Source organism: Cyclopterus lumpus, chromosome 23 (assembly GCF_009769545.1).
Source record: "Cyclopterus lumpus isolate fCycLum1 chromosome 23, fCycLum1.pri, whole genome shotgun sequence".
NCBI lineage: Eukaryota > Metazoa > Chordata > Actinopteri > Perciformes > Cyclopteridae > Cyclopterus > Cyclopterus lumpus.
This window is the reverse complement of record NC_046988.1, coordinates 13,120,828-13,139,959: the sequence shown is the minus strand read 5'-3', so window position 1 is coordinate 13,139,959 and position 19,132 is coordinate 13,120,828. Positions and strand designations below refer to the sequence as shown.

The following is a 19,132-nucleotide window of genomic DNA, read 5'->3' as shown; positions in this document are numbered from 1 at the left end:
AGCTGAAAAGAAAGCTCTAGAGGATGAAGCAAATCACTCGATTATTTTAAATAATTTTAAAGCTGCACACATTTGAGGAGGGGTGGGGGGGTACAGAACAACCAGACCATTATTCTCTCGCTGCCGGCTTATTCTGTCTGACTTGTTTAATTAATAAAATCTCGCTTGATTCGGCATGCTTTTAGAAAAATTAAAAACAATGCTAAAAAGTTAAAACAATTTGTTGTTTTTTGTGTTAATACAGATTATCTCTCAGGCTGCCGTTCTTAATCGGATGATTGACTCTAGTTTTTAGGAAAAGTAAGTTAGGAACTATTTTCAAATGTGGATTAATACACCCATAGTCGTCGTCCCCCCCCCCAGTAAGTATGCTTTATGGGATGAAAGTAAAGAAACTATAGGCTATCTTGGGCTGCACAGACAATATGTATTGATTAATTAATTAAGTATGATTAATAAATGGGCTTTTTCGGATTGATTTTTTTTGGGGGGGGGGGGTCGACAATATATGGACACATATAAAATAGCATCAAAACGTTGACATCCAGATCCTTTGGCTTGTGAGTCACATCCGATTTTACTTTGAAAATAACAACCGGAAGTCGTCCCGCTTTTTTCTTAGTCCACAGGACTTGACACTCGGTGAGGAGAGAGAGACGCTGATAGAGAGGAGCCGGAACCCGACTGAAAGGGGGTTGAACCGAGGACGTGTGGTTGGTTGGAACAGGGGCCAGCTGCGCGAGGAGGGCAATCAGTCTGGTGCTGCTCATCAGCCTCTCTGGACTTTACTCCGACACCGACACTGTCGCTGAACTCATCCTCCGGAGTCTAACCTGCGGCCAAGTCCCCTCACCATGAGGACACACGTGTGGATTTACCAAGCTGTGCTGTGTGTTGTGGTCACGGTATTGAACACAGGTAAGGCGTGAAGGGGCTGTGCCCTATGGGATGCGGAAACGGGTGTGCATGGGCATATATATATGCATGTAGTTAATTTTCATTCTCATATCAAAAAGTACAAATTTGAGGGTCTGTGCAGACAAATTTTTTTTTTGTTATGCACTCTGTGCACTCACAAAGTGAGAAGCCAAGAATATATATTATAGAAAACTGAAAAAGAAGTTTTGAAAAAGTTTGGCTGACCATTTCTGAGATTTCAAAATAAATTTGACATCAATCCCCGTCTTGCGATTCGACATAATTATGGGTTGTAATTTACTTTACTGAACTCCTTCCCTTAGCTCCTATTATTTGGGAGATTATTTAAAAAATTTTTTTTGCAATGTCTTGCTGAAGTTCATTTTGATCTCGTATCAAAATATAATTTTATTCATTATTTTCTGCACTTTGTGCATCAAAGTGAGAAACGCGCGCGCGTGCGTGCGTGCGTGTGTGTGTGAAATGTAGGCAAACTAGATTTAAGATGCCATATCTCGTATTGCAAAACAAATTAGATGTTTCCCAGTCAGCGCTTGTCTTTTTTAATTTTTTTATGTGCATATTGTTTTATCTGCCTCGTGTACATTTGTATTACAGATACTGAACTTGAGTGACATCGCCTGAACTTGATCATGAGCCCTGTCTTGCTGTTTGACACCTTTTTAAAAAAAAATAAGTTGGCAGTTTATCAAAACTTTGACCCATTGATACCAATTGATTATACATTTTGTTTTGTCTGAACTCGTAATGCCGGCTCTGCCTGTTCTCAGTAGCAGACGTTCTCTGCGTCACTGCGCATGTCTTCACGTTTAATATCGCAGCACAACGCACGCTCGAAGCGCATCTCAAAGTGCCGCTCCTTCCTCTTGTGAAGCCCAAAGAGGATCTATACGCCCCCCCGGTTGACATGGCAACAAGTAAAGCACTGAATCCATAGTTGCCACCTCCAGGGGTGCCGACCCTGACCTCTGACCTCCGTGCAGTTTGGGGAAAGTAAAACGCGGGTCCAGGACTCTGGTATTTGTGCGGTTGTCCCTGTAGAGAGATAGAAAAGGGGTGTGTGTGTGTGTGTGTGTGTGTGTGTGTGTGTGTGTAAGGGGGGGTTAACATCTGGCTGCTGAGCCACATTTTGCGCGTTCTGCAGCAGATGTAATGTCTGCTTAATTCCCAGACATGAGGCACACCTTTTAACCTGCTACTTTCCTGTTGTTTCGTGTAATAGAGTTTTTTTTTTTTTTCCCTCAACGCTGCCTTGACATTTACACATCTTGTGATTATTAATAGTTGATTCTTTGCAGTCTGTTTTCTAGGACTGCTTTGACTAAAACACTTCTCCAGCTGACACCTCCTTTCTTTGCTCAAGGGCACCTAAGTGGAAGTTTTCTGAGGAAAGGTCAGAGTGCCGGTCGTTCACCTCACCTATATCTCCGTTTTCTAAGCTAAACTAGACACTCCAACTCGTTCCCCGTAAGCCGCGGCTGCCTCTTCTCGTTAAATCTCACCTCTCTCACACTCGCCCATTGAGCACGTTTTTTGGTTTTATAATCTCCCAACTTCTGCAAATGTTTGGGATTTGGAGATAGCGAGGAGTCCGACCGCGAGCAGAGGAAGAGACTAAGTGAAATCTAATTGAGCAGCCTGGCCAGACATCAGGGCTGTAACAACACGATGATGAGTGCCAGATGTGGTCCAGTGGAGCCCAAACATTAATAACAAGTCCTCCCCCCCCAAAAAAAAAAACATTTTCAGCCACGAGGAGCCTCTAAACGCTACACAGTTTACAATATCCTAAATACACACACACACAGAGCCTCGTGACGGATCTTGGCACGAGAGCGTGTAGCTGTAACTCGGTAGCATGAGATTTCCCTCTGTGATTTACATCGCACTTGCCTCCCAAATTAAAAAACGGTGAACAATTGTAACTAAACACATAATGCGCTCGTGGAACAGCATTTACAGTAGAGCTCCATTCTCCTGCAGGACGGGCTCTTCACTTTTTTTCTTTTTTTTCCAGTAAGTAGAAGTGTATGATTTGTATGTATGTGTATATACATACTGTACGTATTATGCTACGTCTTATGCTCTTATGTCGTATTATGCTACGTCTTATGCTACGTCGTATTATGCTACGTCTTTGCAATGATGTCATTCTCTTTTGATGTACTAAGAAATGTCTCTCAACAAAGGTCGATGACAAACAAAAAAGAAAAAAATAATTTATTGTGTCCTTTTTCCAACTGTGGCAGTTTTCCAATTTCTCCAGTAGGTTTTCTAGTACGTGTTGATACAAAACGTGGACATAATTTATAATAAGTTAACAGAAATGACGCGTGACATCAAAGCGTTCCTTGTTTTGTTCCCTAAAATGAATAAATGATCCCACATGGAGTTAAACAGCCGGAGTTCTGATGAGACTTTTTATGGCATGCATGCAAGTTACTGTTGAAATTACGTATATCCACTTACTAAAAACAAATTAATTCAAATATCGCATTATTTACGCCCCGATACCTCCATATCAATATTTCAACGGGACGACTATTGGTGCTTCTACACGATATACTTCACTGTAATGCAGCCTTTTAACAGCTTTTTTCATGCCACATTAGGATACTAAAGTATCAAAATCGCAGATCTTATTTTGTCTCTTATCACAATATTGATATTGCATCAATATATAATGCATCAATATCGATATTGCCCAGACCCATGACTGACAAGTGTTCACATGTTTTTGAGATGTGTGGCAGTTTCTGAAAGCAGTTGAATATGAGATACACGCTTTTCATGAGCATTTAAATCTCCGCCCAAGAGAGACACTGGACGTGTTGGATGGCCATCATTCTGCTCTCTTGGCCGTCGTCACGGGTTACCATTCTGCATCTCTCAGGCAGCCGCAGCACCCAGTTGGAAGCCGGAGTTCCTGGGAGCACTTTGAGCTGAGTTTTCGATACCCGGACGCACTTCTTCCCCTAATTTCCTGACACATAAACTAGTCGGCTACCTCGGTTTGACCAGTTGATCCGAAAGCACTGCATGTAGAGAAAAGGAGTTGTACGGGGGACGTTTCAGTATGATGTGCTAGCAGATGCTCATAACGAGCATATTGGGCTGAGAGCAAACTGTCCCTTGCGCGGACTCCTGGATACCCGGTTATTTAAATACGGTGACGGTGAAATATAACGTCATCTTTGCTCCGCTGGTACCGGTGTTCCTCCCTCGTGTCGTTCAGATCGTCAAACCGCTGAGAACGCAACGAAAAGGAAAATAGTTCTTCTTCTCCAGCCGGCGGCGTCTTGACAGCGGTGAAATGTTTGGCCCCGTCTCTCCCAGTGTTTGAGTGATGTTTGATGCTTTGTCAATAAGCAGGAGACACAAAAAAGAAAAATGTGGTTTTCTTCAATTTTTTTTTGCACTTGAAAGCCGACGATACGGTAGGCGTACTTCATCGCCTTTTTATAAAACACGCCTGTTAAGTCAATTATTTAGCAGAAGATGTATATATTCTAATGAAACAAAGGTTGAATTACCCCTCCTAAACATTGGGATTTAGCTGATTTAAAAAAAGTATTACTTATCTTACTTCTTAATTGAAGTTATTTGCCTTCACCGGTATCGGTTACCGTCTCGTCCGCCTAGTTACAAAAGGATTTGGACGTGCGTAACTTTCACTTGGCCATGACGCCATTTCTGGCTCACGTGCCCTCAAGCCAGAGACACCGCGGCGAACTCGAACCTACCGTCGGCGTCGGGTCCCTGTAGCGGCACGTACGCGTACGCACGGTCAAACGGTGGAGACGTCGCCCCGAAGCCACTTGTCCACTTGTCGACTTTAGACCGTCGAATGAGTCACAAGTCGTAATAACTCCCCCGTGAGATAGCAGGCGTTGGCAGGGCCCCGTCTCCTTCCAGCCCATCTAATGCCTCCGCCTTGAAAGCACGTATTTAACATGTCGCGTCCTTGTGTCCTTGGCAGGATTTTGTAGGACTCACCAGTCGTTACAGAAGTATGAAAAGAGTGAAAGACACAGGCTGGTTTGCACGGACTGTCCTCAGCCGCCGCTGGTGCGAAACAGCCGGTCGCAGGAACACTGCGCCCGCAAGTGCAAGAAGGTCAAGAAAAACTTCAACTGCAGGTCAGTCGCCTTTTTCTGTGTATCCTCCCCCCCTGTGTTGACCCAGTATTTACATATTTTTGGTCGTTTTATCGTTTTTTGCTCATCTCTCCACCGCTTCCTGTGTGTGTGTGTGTGTGTGTGTGTGTGTGTGTGTTGGCAACAGGGCTTTCAACTTTCAGCGGCACAACAGGAAATGCCACTTGCTGCCCTTCGACCGCTTCACCCACGGCGCGCAGAAGCAGGCCGACGTCGACTTCACCCTGTATGAAAAGAAAGGTACGCGTAAAAAGCCCTCTGGTGTTTGTTTTTTCTCTTCTTTTTTTCTCTCTCATGAGAACATTCAGGTGCAGAGGGATTTGCAGATTTGTTTTTAAGCGCTTTTGGAATTTTTTTTTTCTTTCCACCCCCTTGTTGACACAATAAAAGCGACCAAAAAACCTCCCGCTCACCACCCACCCTGCTGTTTAGTCACGCCAGTGGGGGGGAGAGAGAAAGAGTCTTGCACATAAACATGTAGCGGACAGAAGTGTAAACAAAACAAAAAAAATCATCGTGTTTACAGTTGCTTGCGCACCGGCTTTTCTCCGGTGCAGGCTGTTGAATCTAGCACTTTAGAATTTACTGCAAAATTTACAGGAAACTCCCCCCACCCCCCGGTGACATTTAATGAACTTCAGGGAGTTGTCTGTTTTGGGAATAACACACGAGCCGGGGCATACTAAAACGCTCACTGTAAAAAAAAAAAAAAATTGAAAAAAAAAAAGTCTAATTACCATACAGGGAAAATACATTCCAGGTGGTCGAGGCAGGGGACGCAAATCAACTTTTAATTGGCCGCGCGGCGCATTCAACGGGAAACACAAAGAGTACACGGAGACAACTTGTAGAAGTGAGGGCATGAATGGATGTTTTTCAAGTGCTTTCTTTCTTTGCTCTTCCTTAGATTACATCAGGGAGTGTATCATCGGCACCAAGGACAACTACAGAGGGAGGAGGTCTTGGACCAAGTCGAACATCACTTGCCAAGCGTGGACCGATAATAACATCAATGAACACACGTAAGTCCTCTCCGTTTTTGAACCGGGAAAAGAGTACGAAAAGCACTTGAGGATGCAGTGCCTTGCTTGATGACGGTGTTAATCCCCTCCCCTCCCAACCGCAGATTTCTGTAGATTTGAACCAGCAGCCTTCAAAGTCTGCTTCTCTAATCTTGAAGGCTTCCGCAACCCTTCGCGGATGCTCCCTTCTATTTCTCTGTGTCTGATATTGAACAGGCCTCAGCAGCTGATTTATAGATGCTCGAATCCCCCCCCCCCCCCCCCCCCGTGGCACCCCGGGGGGGGGGGGGGGGGGGGGGGGGGGGGTTAAGGGAAGGTGGCAGGGGGGGGGGGGCTCGAAGACGGTTGAATGTTTAGCCAGAAATAAGTCTGATTTCTTCCAACACATGGAGCGATGTCCTCTCCATCAAGGCTGTGTGTTTTTGTTTTTTCCCCCAATGCACTGCAGGACATCAGGTGTGTCCCCGAAGATGTTTTTCCCCTCGGCTCCGAGCCAGGCCAGAGATCTGTGAAGCTTTGACGACGGTTTCGGTGCCAGCATCTCGTTAGTGGCGCTCATTAGTTGCGAGACATTTTAACTGCGGCCGGGAGGGGAGTGGAGGGAGGGGGGGGGTTGACACGCGGTGTATTAAGAAGGGCAGAGTGAGGAGGGAGAACAACATTTATAGACTGAAGTCATGTTTTTGTCTGTTGTCCAGCTGAGCTCACAAAGCCACAGACGTACTGAGAGAAATACAAGTTCAGTGATTCCCCCCCCCCCCCCCCCCCACACACACCTAATATTAAAAACAGCGATAAACCCGGATGCCCTCCTCTATTCGTCCAGAAGCAGCTCGTCACATTAGGAATCCTTTGTCATTGTTTATTTGACACGCGGTCCCAGTCCTCGTCCCAGATGGCTTGTCAGCAACTTTTTAACCATCAAAGGGGTTCAGAGGGAGCTTTACTTAAGGGAGATTTAGTGCCACTGTGGGGGTTACCTAACATGGGACTGTCCCGCTGTTTTGAGAATTACCACCCTAATGACCCACGCACCATTTGAGCCTCGGGTAACTATTATTTTCATGCTTGACCGGTCGCCGCGGGCCCAGGAGTGATTTCTCAGGAGGTTCCCTTCCAGGAATGGGACTTCCACCTGCTGTCTATATTTAGTTCTTTCGAACACGAGGCGCTGAACAGAAATCGTGTGCTCGTGGCCGGCCGTGCACGGAGAGAGGAACTGAATGGAACATTTCTGTTCATATTAACAACAATGGATAACAATTATGAATTCCCATCGGGACTTTCCTATGGGAGGTCAGTGAGAAAAGCTCTTGCAGAGAGTTGGACTCGACACCACCACTCTGGTGTCGGTGAATACGAAGCACCCACCAAAGGCCAGTTGAGACGGTTGGAAATGAGTTGTGAATATGTAGCTTCACAGAGAAGGATCTATAAGCAGTGCTCCTGATCTTCTGGAATTGGTGCATTTTCCCAATTTAAAAATATATATATATATATATATATATATATATATTTTCTGGTGTCGTATAGCCTGCTCCTAAAATCAATTATCGATGTCTCAACGTGCTCTAATCTCTAAACCCTGTGTTCCTTCTGAAACCTGTGGCGTTGCATTCTTTTTGTTCCAGGTGCACGAGACATTGTAGCAGTTGCTTCAGGTCTAGATTTCATCTTTAGCGATATCCCCCCAAAAAAATCTAGCCAAGTTTAGCCGGCCTCCGAGAGCGAAGCATGTGTGTCTGTGCTCCGGCGGGAGCAGACTTTGGCAAGGAGATGAATAACTGGCTAACATCTGTTAGTGCAACATCATTATGGATAACTCGCTCCCATGCAGTGGCCTTTTACGCACTCTCACCAGATGCAAACATCTCTTTTTTTTTTAAAATGAAGGTCCTTGTAATCCCATTTATAAATTAAGACTACTTTATCTTGATAGCAATGTATTGTGCTTGTGAGTTACACACAACAGATGTGAGGTCTGGGCTCTTGGCAGACCGCTGCAACAAAGGGGGAACAAGTGTTTTGTTTTCACGCATAAATGAAATGCCGCTGATAGACTTAACTCTGTCATATTTGTTTTATTTAGTTAAGACCATCATCTGATGCTCGGGAACTTCCTCTTCTTTCTCCCTTTTTTTTTTTACATTTTTTTTTTTTTTTTAACATGCCTGAAATTTCTTCTAGTTCTGTGTTGAATGATGTTGTGCATTAGTGTAGCAGCCTTGCGTAAGCCCCAGGGCACAGAGGGGAGAGCGGAGCAGACTCCCCCCCCCCCCCAAGAAAAGAGTCATTGTCTGGGGTGGTGTATTCAGACAAGCTGCTGGAGAGAGGGTGGACTGGTCTTTTCTTCTTTTTTCTTGTTCTTTACCTGCATATGTTTCTTTTTTTACATCATCAATTAACCCCTCGAAGCGCTCGTTTTTTTTGGTGTGTTTTTTTTTAAGCACTTGTTTTTTTTTCTCACTTGTCTCCTGCGACCACAACTGTTGCTCCTGTCTTCCCACTCCGTCTCTCTTGGTGGGAGGGGGGGGGGGGGGAACGCGGTCGGCATGGATCAGGGGGGTGCTGACATGCCAGCTTTTCATCATCCTGGCCCTGACGGAAGACGGATTTCACACACTGTTCATTTAGTCTGGGGGTCCCATGCCGCTCCTCGTTGTTACATCCCATATGTTTGCACTGGCCAGGTTCTTTACAGTCGCTTGTTGCAGATGACGGAGAGGGATTAGGTTTAAATGTGTTCAAAGTTCTGCCAGCAAAAGACCCGCTTGGTCTGCTCCAAGTGGTTCGTAGCAGTGTTATGTGCTGTTGGAGGTTACTGTGCTGTGACGGAGTCTGGCTGCTTCACACATGAGGGAGCTGGGATATGGTAGGAGTCGGTAAGGCGATCATGTAAAAGGTGCAAACCCGAAGAAATATTGATGACTTGCTTTGCATAGGATTTAGGTGACTGGTTATTTAAGGATTTGAGAATGTGACCTGGCAACTCTCAGAATGAACCTTTTCTATTTTAATGTCCTTTTTTTTTTTTTTATTTGGTTTGTTACTGAGAGCGCTCAGGAGCCAGGTATGGTACTGTATACACCACTGGAGCAGCCAAGTGTGCACGTACTCCCTCGAATGTATTTACACAGCTTACAGTATCAGTTAACACGTTTAATAATGTCTGTCTACTCCCCGGTAGGTTTTATCCCGATCGGTACCCAACGCAAGACCTGAGGGAGAACTTCTGTCGGAATCCCAACAACGATCCCGGCGGTCCGTGGTGCTACACCACAGACCCCAACGTACGGGCCGAGGAGTGTGGCATACCGCGGTGTTCAGAGGGTAAGACGAACGACATCGCTTCATTTTCCTTTTTGAAGTCGTACGTTTTGTTTTTTTTGGGGGTCTTTTTTTTTTTGCATCGATTACCGGAGGAAAAAGAAGTCTCGATGACGGCCGTTTCCTTTTTGACAGATGTCTGCATGACCTGTAATGGGGAAGATTACCGGGGCCAACTTGACCATACGGAGAGCGGCAAGGAGTGCCAGAGGTGGGACTCGAGGAAGCCCAACAAACACCACTTCCAGACCAAAAAGTAGGCCGCAAAGCTGATAATCACACACTAACCTTTCCTGCGGCCACACCCATGACAGATGCTTAAATAACTGATGCTAATACTCAGGCGTGGTAGACCTAACCACTCACAAATTCTTTCTTTCTCCTCTCAGGTATCGGCACAGAGATTTAAGAGACAACTACTGTCGTAACCCAGACGATCGTCTTCGTCCCTGGTGCTACACCTTGAACCCAAAAACTCCGTGGGAGTATTGCAACATCACTGTGTGTGGTAAGAGCCTATCTAGTCTTTGTGGTTGGGCCTTCAACAGATTAACTTAAAACCAAATGATTGTTTTACTGATGTTTATGCCCCAGCCAGAGGATCGTCTGCAGGGAGGTTTTTTTTAAAAAATTTTTTTTAATTTGGCCCAAACGTCCACCTGGATTAGGTTTTGGTGGTCAAGGGTCACTGCGACCTCAACGTCGGTCCCATTCCCGTGAACGCAATACCTCCCCAGTGAATTTGGCACAAATGTCCACTTGCACTCACGGACGACCTGAACTGAGTAGAATTTGGTGGTCAAAGGTCGAGATCACTGGGACCTCATTCGTCCCACTCTCGCGGTTGCGATATCTCAGAAACACCCCCGGCTAATTTCTTCCAATTTTTGCGGAAACACACCCACCTCGACTGATGGATGAGCTGATTCCAATGTCGGCCGTCGAAGCTCAAAGGTCGCCGTGACCTCTTCTTCATCCGCTGTCGGCCAGACACGGATGTGGACTGCAACACGACTGGTTGGTGGAGGCATACGACTTATTCTAGTAGTTTGCTATTTCTTCTCAACGTCTACAAGTTTGACACGGCGGTGAGGATCTCGTGCTTGGTTTTTGGACAGGCAGACTCCGATTCGGTACTGCCGGCTAGTGGGTCCAGGGGGGGGGGGGGGGGGGGGTGCTACATACAGGGAGTTGCGGTGAAAAGAGTAAGAAAGAGTCCCAGAGTCATAAGGCTTTTGTTTACCTGGCTGGGTGTTTCGTGTGTGTGTGTGTGTGTGTGTGTGTGTGTGTGTGTGTGGCTTCAAATCCTATTAAATAAATAGGTTGTTTCTACAGGGAAGGGCCTGACTTCAGAGAGTCAGAAGTGCTTTACTGAGACCACTCACAGATGGCAAGGGGCAGTAAAATGAAGTGTTACAATAAGAGGCTTTTATACAGAGATGCGACGCATGGCCATCAGTGACACAATAAAAGAACAATGCAGATGCTGTGATACCAGACACAAGTGATCACTAAATGAATGGTTTGATTTGAGTACACTTTGAAAATGATGTGAATCGTGTGTATATATATATATTTATATATTTAGGCCAGATCTCAATCCAACTGAAAATGTTTGAGGATGATTATTATTTATTGAGAGAAACTGTCTCCGTCTCCAAGACTCTGTTTTATATCAGCATCAACAAAAAAAGCAATGGAAACCATCACAATGTTTTAGAAAAAAACAAATACCTGGTTAATCGTAAAAAAACAAAACAGATTAATCATCGTTCAAAATAATCACTAATTGCAGCCCGGTTTTGTGTATATATATTCAAAAAAAAACATTTAGACAAATATGTTGAGGGGATTAACAGTATAACCTCACTTGAGGCATATCGTATTTGGGCCGAGGTTCACAGAGTTTGCACTTTAGATAACTTTAGCCTTCATGCGTCAAACAAAAGACGGAGGCAAAAGATAAAGAATGGACGCCAAGAAGAATTTATTCTGAATATTCTTCTTTTTGAACGCACAATGAAACATCCCCACGCGCTCAAACACACGGAGCATCTTTGTCTCTGTCAGACACTTACACACATGTACCTTTCAGTCCACGTCGTGATTTACAGCGAGGGCGGGGGGGGGGGGGGGGGGATCTGCATTTGTCCAGATGTGCGCATCCCTCAATGCCTGCCCTTTTTTTTTTTTTAGAAAGATAAAAACCGCTGACCTGTACAACGCCGCGCTCACAGACACTGGCATGTCTTACATCAAGCCAAAGAATCACTCTTTTTTTTTTTTCATCCGCCTTCTCATTCCTGCCTCAAAAACATTCCCTTTCCTCCTCCGTCGCTCCCATCTCATTTGTCAAAGGCTAAAGAAACAGAGACAGAAATCCAGAGGGGAGAAGTCGCTCCCCGTGCACTTCCATCCCTGCGCCGCCGAAAAGCAGAATTCCATCTGAAGATGTTTGGAATAGTTTTATTCCGGCAGGATAAAGTTGCCCCCCGACCGGCTCGGTCGTGATATCTTTTGGTCGCGCTGCCAATAAACATGAACAGAAATGTTTAATGTTGAGGCTTTTTTTTTAACATCATAAAAACATTTTTTCTTTTTTCTTTCTTAAAACAACCTGCGACATCGTGTGCCTGTCGGCAAGTTAAATAACCGCATATTATTGTGAGTGTCCCCTACGTGCAAGAATGTGGTGTTATGAATACACATAAAGTTTGCTATCGCAGTTGAGGCGGGTCGCTACTGGTTTTTGATCATCTTTTCTCTAGCTTGAACATTACACATTCTTCTGAGGGTTAACATCTCCCTCCTAAAATCTCATTCGCTTTAGAAATCTAAATTACAATGTCGATGTCTTTTTTCTTTCTTTCTTTCTTTACTCTAGATTTGGACACAAGCGAGGACACAGATGTCAATGTAACAACATCCTGTGTCCAGGGAAAGGGGAAAGATTACCGAGGCATAATGAATGTCACTCCAGAGGGTGTGACATGTCAGCGGTGGGACTCCCAGTCGCCCCATAACCACTCCTTTCTTCCTCAGAACTTCAAATGCAAGTGAGTAAAGTCTGACTCGCGGGGCCCCCTGGCAGCTCGCGTTCGATTATCCCTGCCGTGTCAAGGATATGATTTGTTCCCGTTGTGCGTTTGACTGTTGAAATGCCAAACATGTGACACATAAAGTGATAGCTTTGCTGTAAAAAAAAAAATGCACGAGCACCATCATTTACTGTGCAGTTTGTGTATGTGTTATAGAGACCTCAGCGAGAACTACTGCCGTAACCCCGATGGTGCAGATCACCCGTGGTGCTTCACTACAGACCCCAGTCAAAGGATAGCCAACTGCACCCACATCCCCAGGTGTGACGCTGAGGCCACGCAAAAAATAGGTAAATGACTGGAGGATTTTCACCTGGGGAAATATATTGTTTTCATTGTTGTCCAAAGGGTTTAGACGGGTGTATATCGCTGTCATGGTAAATATGCGGCTAGAACCTGCAGCTAGTTAGCTGTGCCTTGCACAAAGGCTTTAAGGAGGGGGAAATAACTTCTGTCCAGAGGTAAGGAAATCTGCCTGTTAGTACCTCCCAGCTTACTAAGGAATGTGTTATGTCTTGAAGCAGTAAATATAACAATACTGTATATAATGTGTTTAATTAATGAGCTTCAGAGGTGCTTGTTTGTCACATTGTGTTACCTTTAGACACAACTAGGCTAACTGTTTCCCCCTGTTCCCAGTCTGCATGCTAAGCTAAGCTAACTGGTGGCTTGAGCAACATATTTACCATACATACCATGAGTGGGAATGATTTTTTAAATTTTTTTAAATCCTAATTATCTCTATTTCCCAAAATATCAAACTATCCATAAAAGACTACCAGTGTTTTCTCAGCAATATATTTAAAATAAATAGCAAATATCTTGTCCAATAATCTAATATATTTATATATTTCTTTATAATATGATTGACATATAAAACAACAAGCGCTTCAAAAGGCATATCATTTTTTTTTAGCAAAGTGGAGTTACAGAGACACTTTTGCTCCTATCCACTAGGCAGCATTTCATTAAAGAAAATCTATAATTTCCACTTTTTCTCAGCTTTACATTTACAGAGAAATGTCCACTTCAGCTCGTATTTTTGTTACTGAATCTGAACTTGAAATTATGTTATGTTTGCATCCATGAGAAAGGCAGCCACCACCCAAATCACAGTCACTCACCCAATCATTGCATTTAAGTGTTTGAGAAACTGCCGGGGCTGAGTAATCCAATGCTCTCCTGGGAATATTTAACAAGATGGGACTGAAATAATAATATCTGTTTCTTCCTCAGAGTGTTATGAAGACAACGGGGAGACATATCGGGGCACTTTATCCATAACTCGATCCGGTATTCCCTGCGCAGACTGGTCGAATCACATAAACAGGTACCAGAGTGGTTTATTCTGCTCAGTAAATGTGTTGTTTTGGGCTGCAGTGGGAAACACTGGAGATGTTTCTTAGAGAGAATGCCATTCTTTTCAGCTCCCTTGATGAGTGTTTGTTGATGACGAAAAAAAATCCCTCTCATATGAATGAAGCTAAGCAGTGAAAACAAACAGCGAGAGGAAATCAGTGGTTCCTCAGAGGTCAACCGGGCCCAATTATTATTCATCTAACTGACGAGAGGAAACCCTGGGGTGCTCTCCAAGTGACCCATCCCGACGGAGAGGTTGCCCACTCCAGTGTTGTTGCTTCATGCTTAAGTCGGGCTGTTAGAATTACTTAATTTACAGGAATTTTAAAAGCCAAAATGGCACAGACAGATGGACATGTTCCAGAGTCGACCCCTGGCCCCCAGGAAGTGCTTTCTGAGGAAAGTAGATCAAAGCCAATCAGCTCCCTCACATAGACTGCAGCCAGCGAGTCTACCCCGCTCGAGGTCAAGGGTCATCCCAGGAAAAACTGCTGAGAGCCACAGCTTGTTTAACATTCTCCTGGGAAGTGGAATTATCTTCACCTCCTGACAAATTGTCGGCCATCGCTTAGTATTATTGTTGTGTGCGTGTGTTCCAAATTCTTGCAGAGTGATTTTTGGGATATCTGAGAAGATGACGCTTCTAACTCTCTCACAGCCAAGTGGAACATTGCAAAAAGACTTGCAATTAAATGTGAATTCCTACAAATCGGGAGCACAACCAAATCGCTCCGTAGAGGATGTGGCCCCTGCTGGTCTGAGTCCTGCCGAATACTTAGAGTGCATACTTTCATACTCCCATGTGTACCCTTCACAAAACTCTTGCGTTTCCTTCTACGGGCTCTGTGCAGCAAATGCAGAGGATTCATTGCACTATATGAAAGCCAGAGTCAAACTTTCCAGGCATAACATGGTTACTTAGTGTGTATGCACTGTATGTGCATGATGATGTGTGTGTGTGTGTGTGTGTGTGTGTGTGTGTGTGCCCCTCCATGCATGCATTTGCTCTTGTGTTTTAAGAGTGCAAGAGTGTGTATGAATCTTCATGAGGCCCAGTGTTAGTTCTGATACACTGTGAGAAATAACAAATGGATTATGAGAATCTGTATTTGTTTGTTTTACAGAGGGGATTCTCACTCTACAGAATCCCATGTAGGGCTGGTGAAGAACTACTGCCGGAACCCGGACCGGGACAAACATGGCCCCTGGTGTTACACCAATCCAAATAACCGTTTGGCCTGGGACTACTGCAGGCTGAAGCACTGTGAGTGACGTCATCAACCTGGTAGCAGTAGATGCATCTGTGTTGTGTCGGTTGGATATTATGCACTTTCTTAACGAGTTGAATGAGAAAGTCAAAACCAATCTCACGTCCGTGTGGTAAATGTGTGCCGCGTAGCTTAGCGCAAGGACGCAAAACTACAATTTATCGCTTTTACACTTTTTGTGCGTAATCAAAGAAAACAAGATACAACATGTTAATTGGTGAGCTTTGGAGTTGCTGGTATGTGGACTCTGTTACATTTGAATAGAGCCAGGCAAGCTGTTTCCACCTGTTTCCTGTCTTTATGCTAAGCTAACCGGCTACCGGCTGTAGCTTCATATGTATCCTCCAGACAGTGGCATCCGTCTTCTCATCAAACTCTCGGCAAAAAAATTGCTGAACTGTTCCTTCAAGGCCATTCAGAAAAAGATCAAAGCTTGACGTCAAAAGTGAAAAGGCCGTTAATGACAACGTGAATTTGCAAATTCCTACAATTGAAAGCGCACATGGCGGCTACCACATGTCCTGCGTGTTCCTGTGAGCGTAGTCGGAAGTTAGCTTGTTTGCAACGTGTGCCATGAAGCTAATGAACAATAGGGGGAAGTATGTGAACATATTACAACAACAACGGCGGAACGTTGTAGAGGCTTTCTCCTGCTAAAATGTCCCAAAAAATAAGAAAGAAGTATCTCACGAGCCTTTCAGACTGCATTTGTGTTTTAAAATGGCATTTAATATTGTTGAAGACGACGACAGTGTTGTTCAGCTCGGCTGGTGGTTTACACAATCCGTTAGCCGCGGTTTTCTGCAATTGGCAGTGAATACGCGATGCACAAACATCAAACGAATGCAGGCCTCTGCAGCCATTCTTTTTTTTTTTTTTTTTTATTGGAGAAAACACACGCTCGAGCGGTCCGACGCAACGTTTTTCCTCAGCTGGTTTCAATATGGCCCCACCGAAGAGCCTCTCTCAAATGGCTGCAGAATCATTTCCATAATGTAAAACATATCTTCCGTGAAGTAAATTTTTTTGTAGTTTTTTTTTTTTAAAAGGTCTTGAGCAAATTTATTTGCCCGCGGTTACTGACCGTCATAGCCTCCAACAATGATTCAGAGATAAGTCTTTATAAAGTGAAGAAGGGTGTCTTTTTCAACAAGGTTTCATGCCGTTTGTGTCCACGTATGGCCGAGTGGTCTAAATAATGTCCTGCTGCCGTGGGGTCTCTCCTTACTTTTGTGCTTTTCTTTACTTCTATCAGGTGAATCGGCTACCGTGGCTCCTCAACCGAACAGTGAGTATCACTTTGGCTTATCAGGCTTTTACCAGTCTAGCCATCTTCCTCTTATCTCAAATCTCGTCCCTTTTTCCTTTTTATCAAATCCGTCTGTGTCATGTAGACCCAACAAATCGGATTTCATGGTTTCCTTCAATGATTTTCCCATTTTTAAATGTACCCGATGCATCCATCCAACACGCAGCGTAAAACACGTCTTCTCTTTTAGCTTTAACTGGACCCAAGATATCGTGCTTTGTGCACATAAACACCAGAATTGTTGGAGGACACCAAGTGCGAGGTACAGACGGCAGCTGGGTTGTCAGCATCCAAAGAGAGTAAGTCATTGTACATCTGTGTTTTTAAACTAAATGTAAAATCCATTCATCAATGTAATGGAACATATTCTTCTTCAATCTTCTTAGGAAGGTTCATTTGTGCGGGGGCTCCTTGATCAGAGAGGATTGGATTTTGACAGACCAACAGTGCTTCACCTCCTGGTAGGACTTTAACCAAATCTGTCTCTCGTTTACCTCTTCCGTTTACTCCATCTCTCTAAGTCGTCTTTTCCTGCTACCCTCCTTTTTTTTTTTTAATATTGTTAAAAGTGCAGATGTAGGATGACGGTTGCTCCATGACAGGCCTGCCCTGAGACATGGAACAGAATGGTTTGGTCTGCAGATCTTTTTAACTTGTGCAGTTGTGTGTCGTATGCATTGAGTATCTCTACATCTGAAGTGGCTTTAAAGAAAATGTCCCTATCTCTATGTACAGTTGTGTGTGTGTATAACATATGGTATGCAAAAAGGTGGTCCGCTTTGCTTTGTGTCTTGCTTATGCCTGTCATGTTGTTGAGCAATAGAAATAACATATTACTTTTTAAAGTGTTAAAGTTGTTTCGATCACGTTGCTGTCGAGCAGTCATTCCCGAAGTCTGGGCGGGGGACTTTATTAGGGTCGCCCCAATCATTTAATTCAATTTGTTACATTTATATCTGCAGTACATGTTTAAGCCACATGAGGGAGCCTGAACATTCATATTGTTCTGATAATTGTAGCCTACTTATAATATTGACTTTAATATAATATCTAATAAAGGCTAACGAAGAAAAAAAAAAGAGAGCGTGTTAACTTAATAATAATGAGATCCCTGTAGGTCAAAGCAAGAGGCACATGGTACTCATAGGGTACCCTCCTGACTTTTAGCCTCTACTTTGTGTCGAGCTCTAATAACACTAGAGACTACTTTTCCCAGAATGCAACATATTTCATTAGGACACCCCTCACATCCAGTTTGTAATGCAGGCTTAACGTTTTTTAAGTCTCAAGTCCCGGTTTCCCACTCCTTTGAGTAGCAATAGGTTTGCAACTTACATCCTGGTCCTTGTGGTCCTCAGCGTTCCAGATCTCAAGGACTACAGTGTGCAGGTTGGTCTGCGCCACCTCAATGAATCCTCGAGCCACCCGAGACTGCGCATCTCTCGCCTGATCTGCGGCCCAGAAGGATCCAACCTGGTGATGCTGAAACTAGAAGAGTGAGTCGACTCAACCCCTCCTCCTGTTTGAGCACAACGAGTGCACGTTTGACGTATTTTGTGTCCACGTGCTTTATTTTGACCGTAAATTAATGACTATAGCTGTCTGTTCCAGTCCTGCCCCGGTGTCTGAAGGCGCCTCCACCATTCATCTTCCAGTAAAAGAGTGCCACATCACCGAGGGCACCAACTGCACCATGTACGGATGGGGGGAAACCAAAAGTACTGCCTTTCTTTCTCCCATATTCCACGCCACTTTTGGCATTTTTAACCATCCTTCAAAACGAAACCAAAAAACGATATCGGTAACGTCTAAACTAATACACTTGCATATCTGTCTCTGTTCAGACACGGGCTACGACGAGGCGCTGAACGCTTTGACCATGCCCATGGTCAACAATGACATGTGCTCTCAAATCAAAGGGGACGCCGGGGAAAGCCGAATATGTGCCGGCGGCAAGAGAGGAGAAGGCGTGTGTGATGTAAGAACAATAACATCTAGATGGCCAGTTTTCACTGGAACTGCTGAAATAAATAGTCTTGACTGACCTAAAGACGTCAAAGAATATCTAAAAAATCAGAAACCAATGAGGGTTAAATGGCTTTTTGAGCCTTTTTGTATAAGCATTTTATTTCATAACTGAATTGAACATATACAAATGCCGTATAGTGTCCTTGGCGTCTCTCTGAAGTGTCGTCCCTTCCTGTGTTTTCTCGCAGAAAGACAATGGCGGCCCGTTGGTCTGCCAGGAACACGAGCGCAAAGTCATCGTCGGCGTGAGCATCCAAAGGACGAAATGCGCCTCGTCCCAGCCCGCGCTTTTCGTCAACGTGGCCTTCTACTCGGAGTGGATATACAAAGTGTTCAAACTGTACCCCAGTTTGGAGAGGAACTGATGGCGGGGTGTGAAAAACAAAACAAAAAAAAATCCATCCCCCCCCCCCCCCCCGTGAGAGGAGGGACGGCTTTGGGCCAACGTATTTCTAGACGTCTCTCCGGCACGGACCACGGCGGGGTGGGGGGGGGGAGAAATTCGGGGAAAAAACACCTTGTGGAAAGAGGTAGTTTTGGGGGATTTGAATGGCTGTATTTGTCATTTTACGGAGATGACAGATGATTAGTGAGTGATGTCCAGAATCTCATCCGGTCTTCCACT

The 19,132-nt window shown here is 44.5% G+C and overlaps 1 protein-coding gene across 1 annotated transcript; it reads left to right on the top strand.

Annotated features, from left to right (window-relative positions):
• Nucleotides 1-854: 854 nt before the first annotated feature.
• hgfa (hepatocyte growth factor a) lies at nucleotides 855-18,872 on the top strand. The gene is made up of 18 exons (XM_034526408.1): nucleotides 855-918; nucleotides 4,919-5,078; nucleotides 5,224-5,336; nucleotides 6,004-6,118; nucleotides 9,306-9,448; nucleotides 9,581-9,701; nucleotides 9,835-9,953; nucleotides 12,330-12,501; nucleotides 12,700-12,833; nucleotides 13,780-13,873; nucleotides 15,027-15,166; nucleotides 16,426-16,458; nucleotides 16,670-16,778; nucleotides 16,866-16,940; nucleotides 17,838-17,975; nucleotides 18,091-18,197; nucleotides 18,324-18,457; nucleotides 18,696-18,872. Exons 1-18 carry the CDS (start codon nucleotides 855-857, stop codon nucleotides 18,870-18,872), a joined length of 2,148 nt encoding a protein of 715 aa, XP_034382299.1.
• Nucleotides 18,873-19,132: the final 260 nt, after the last annotated feature.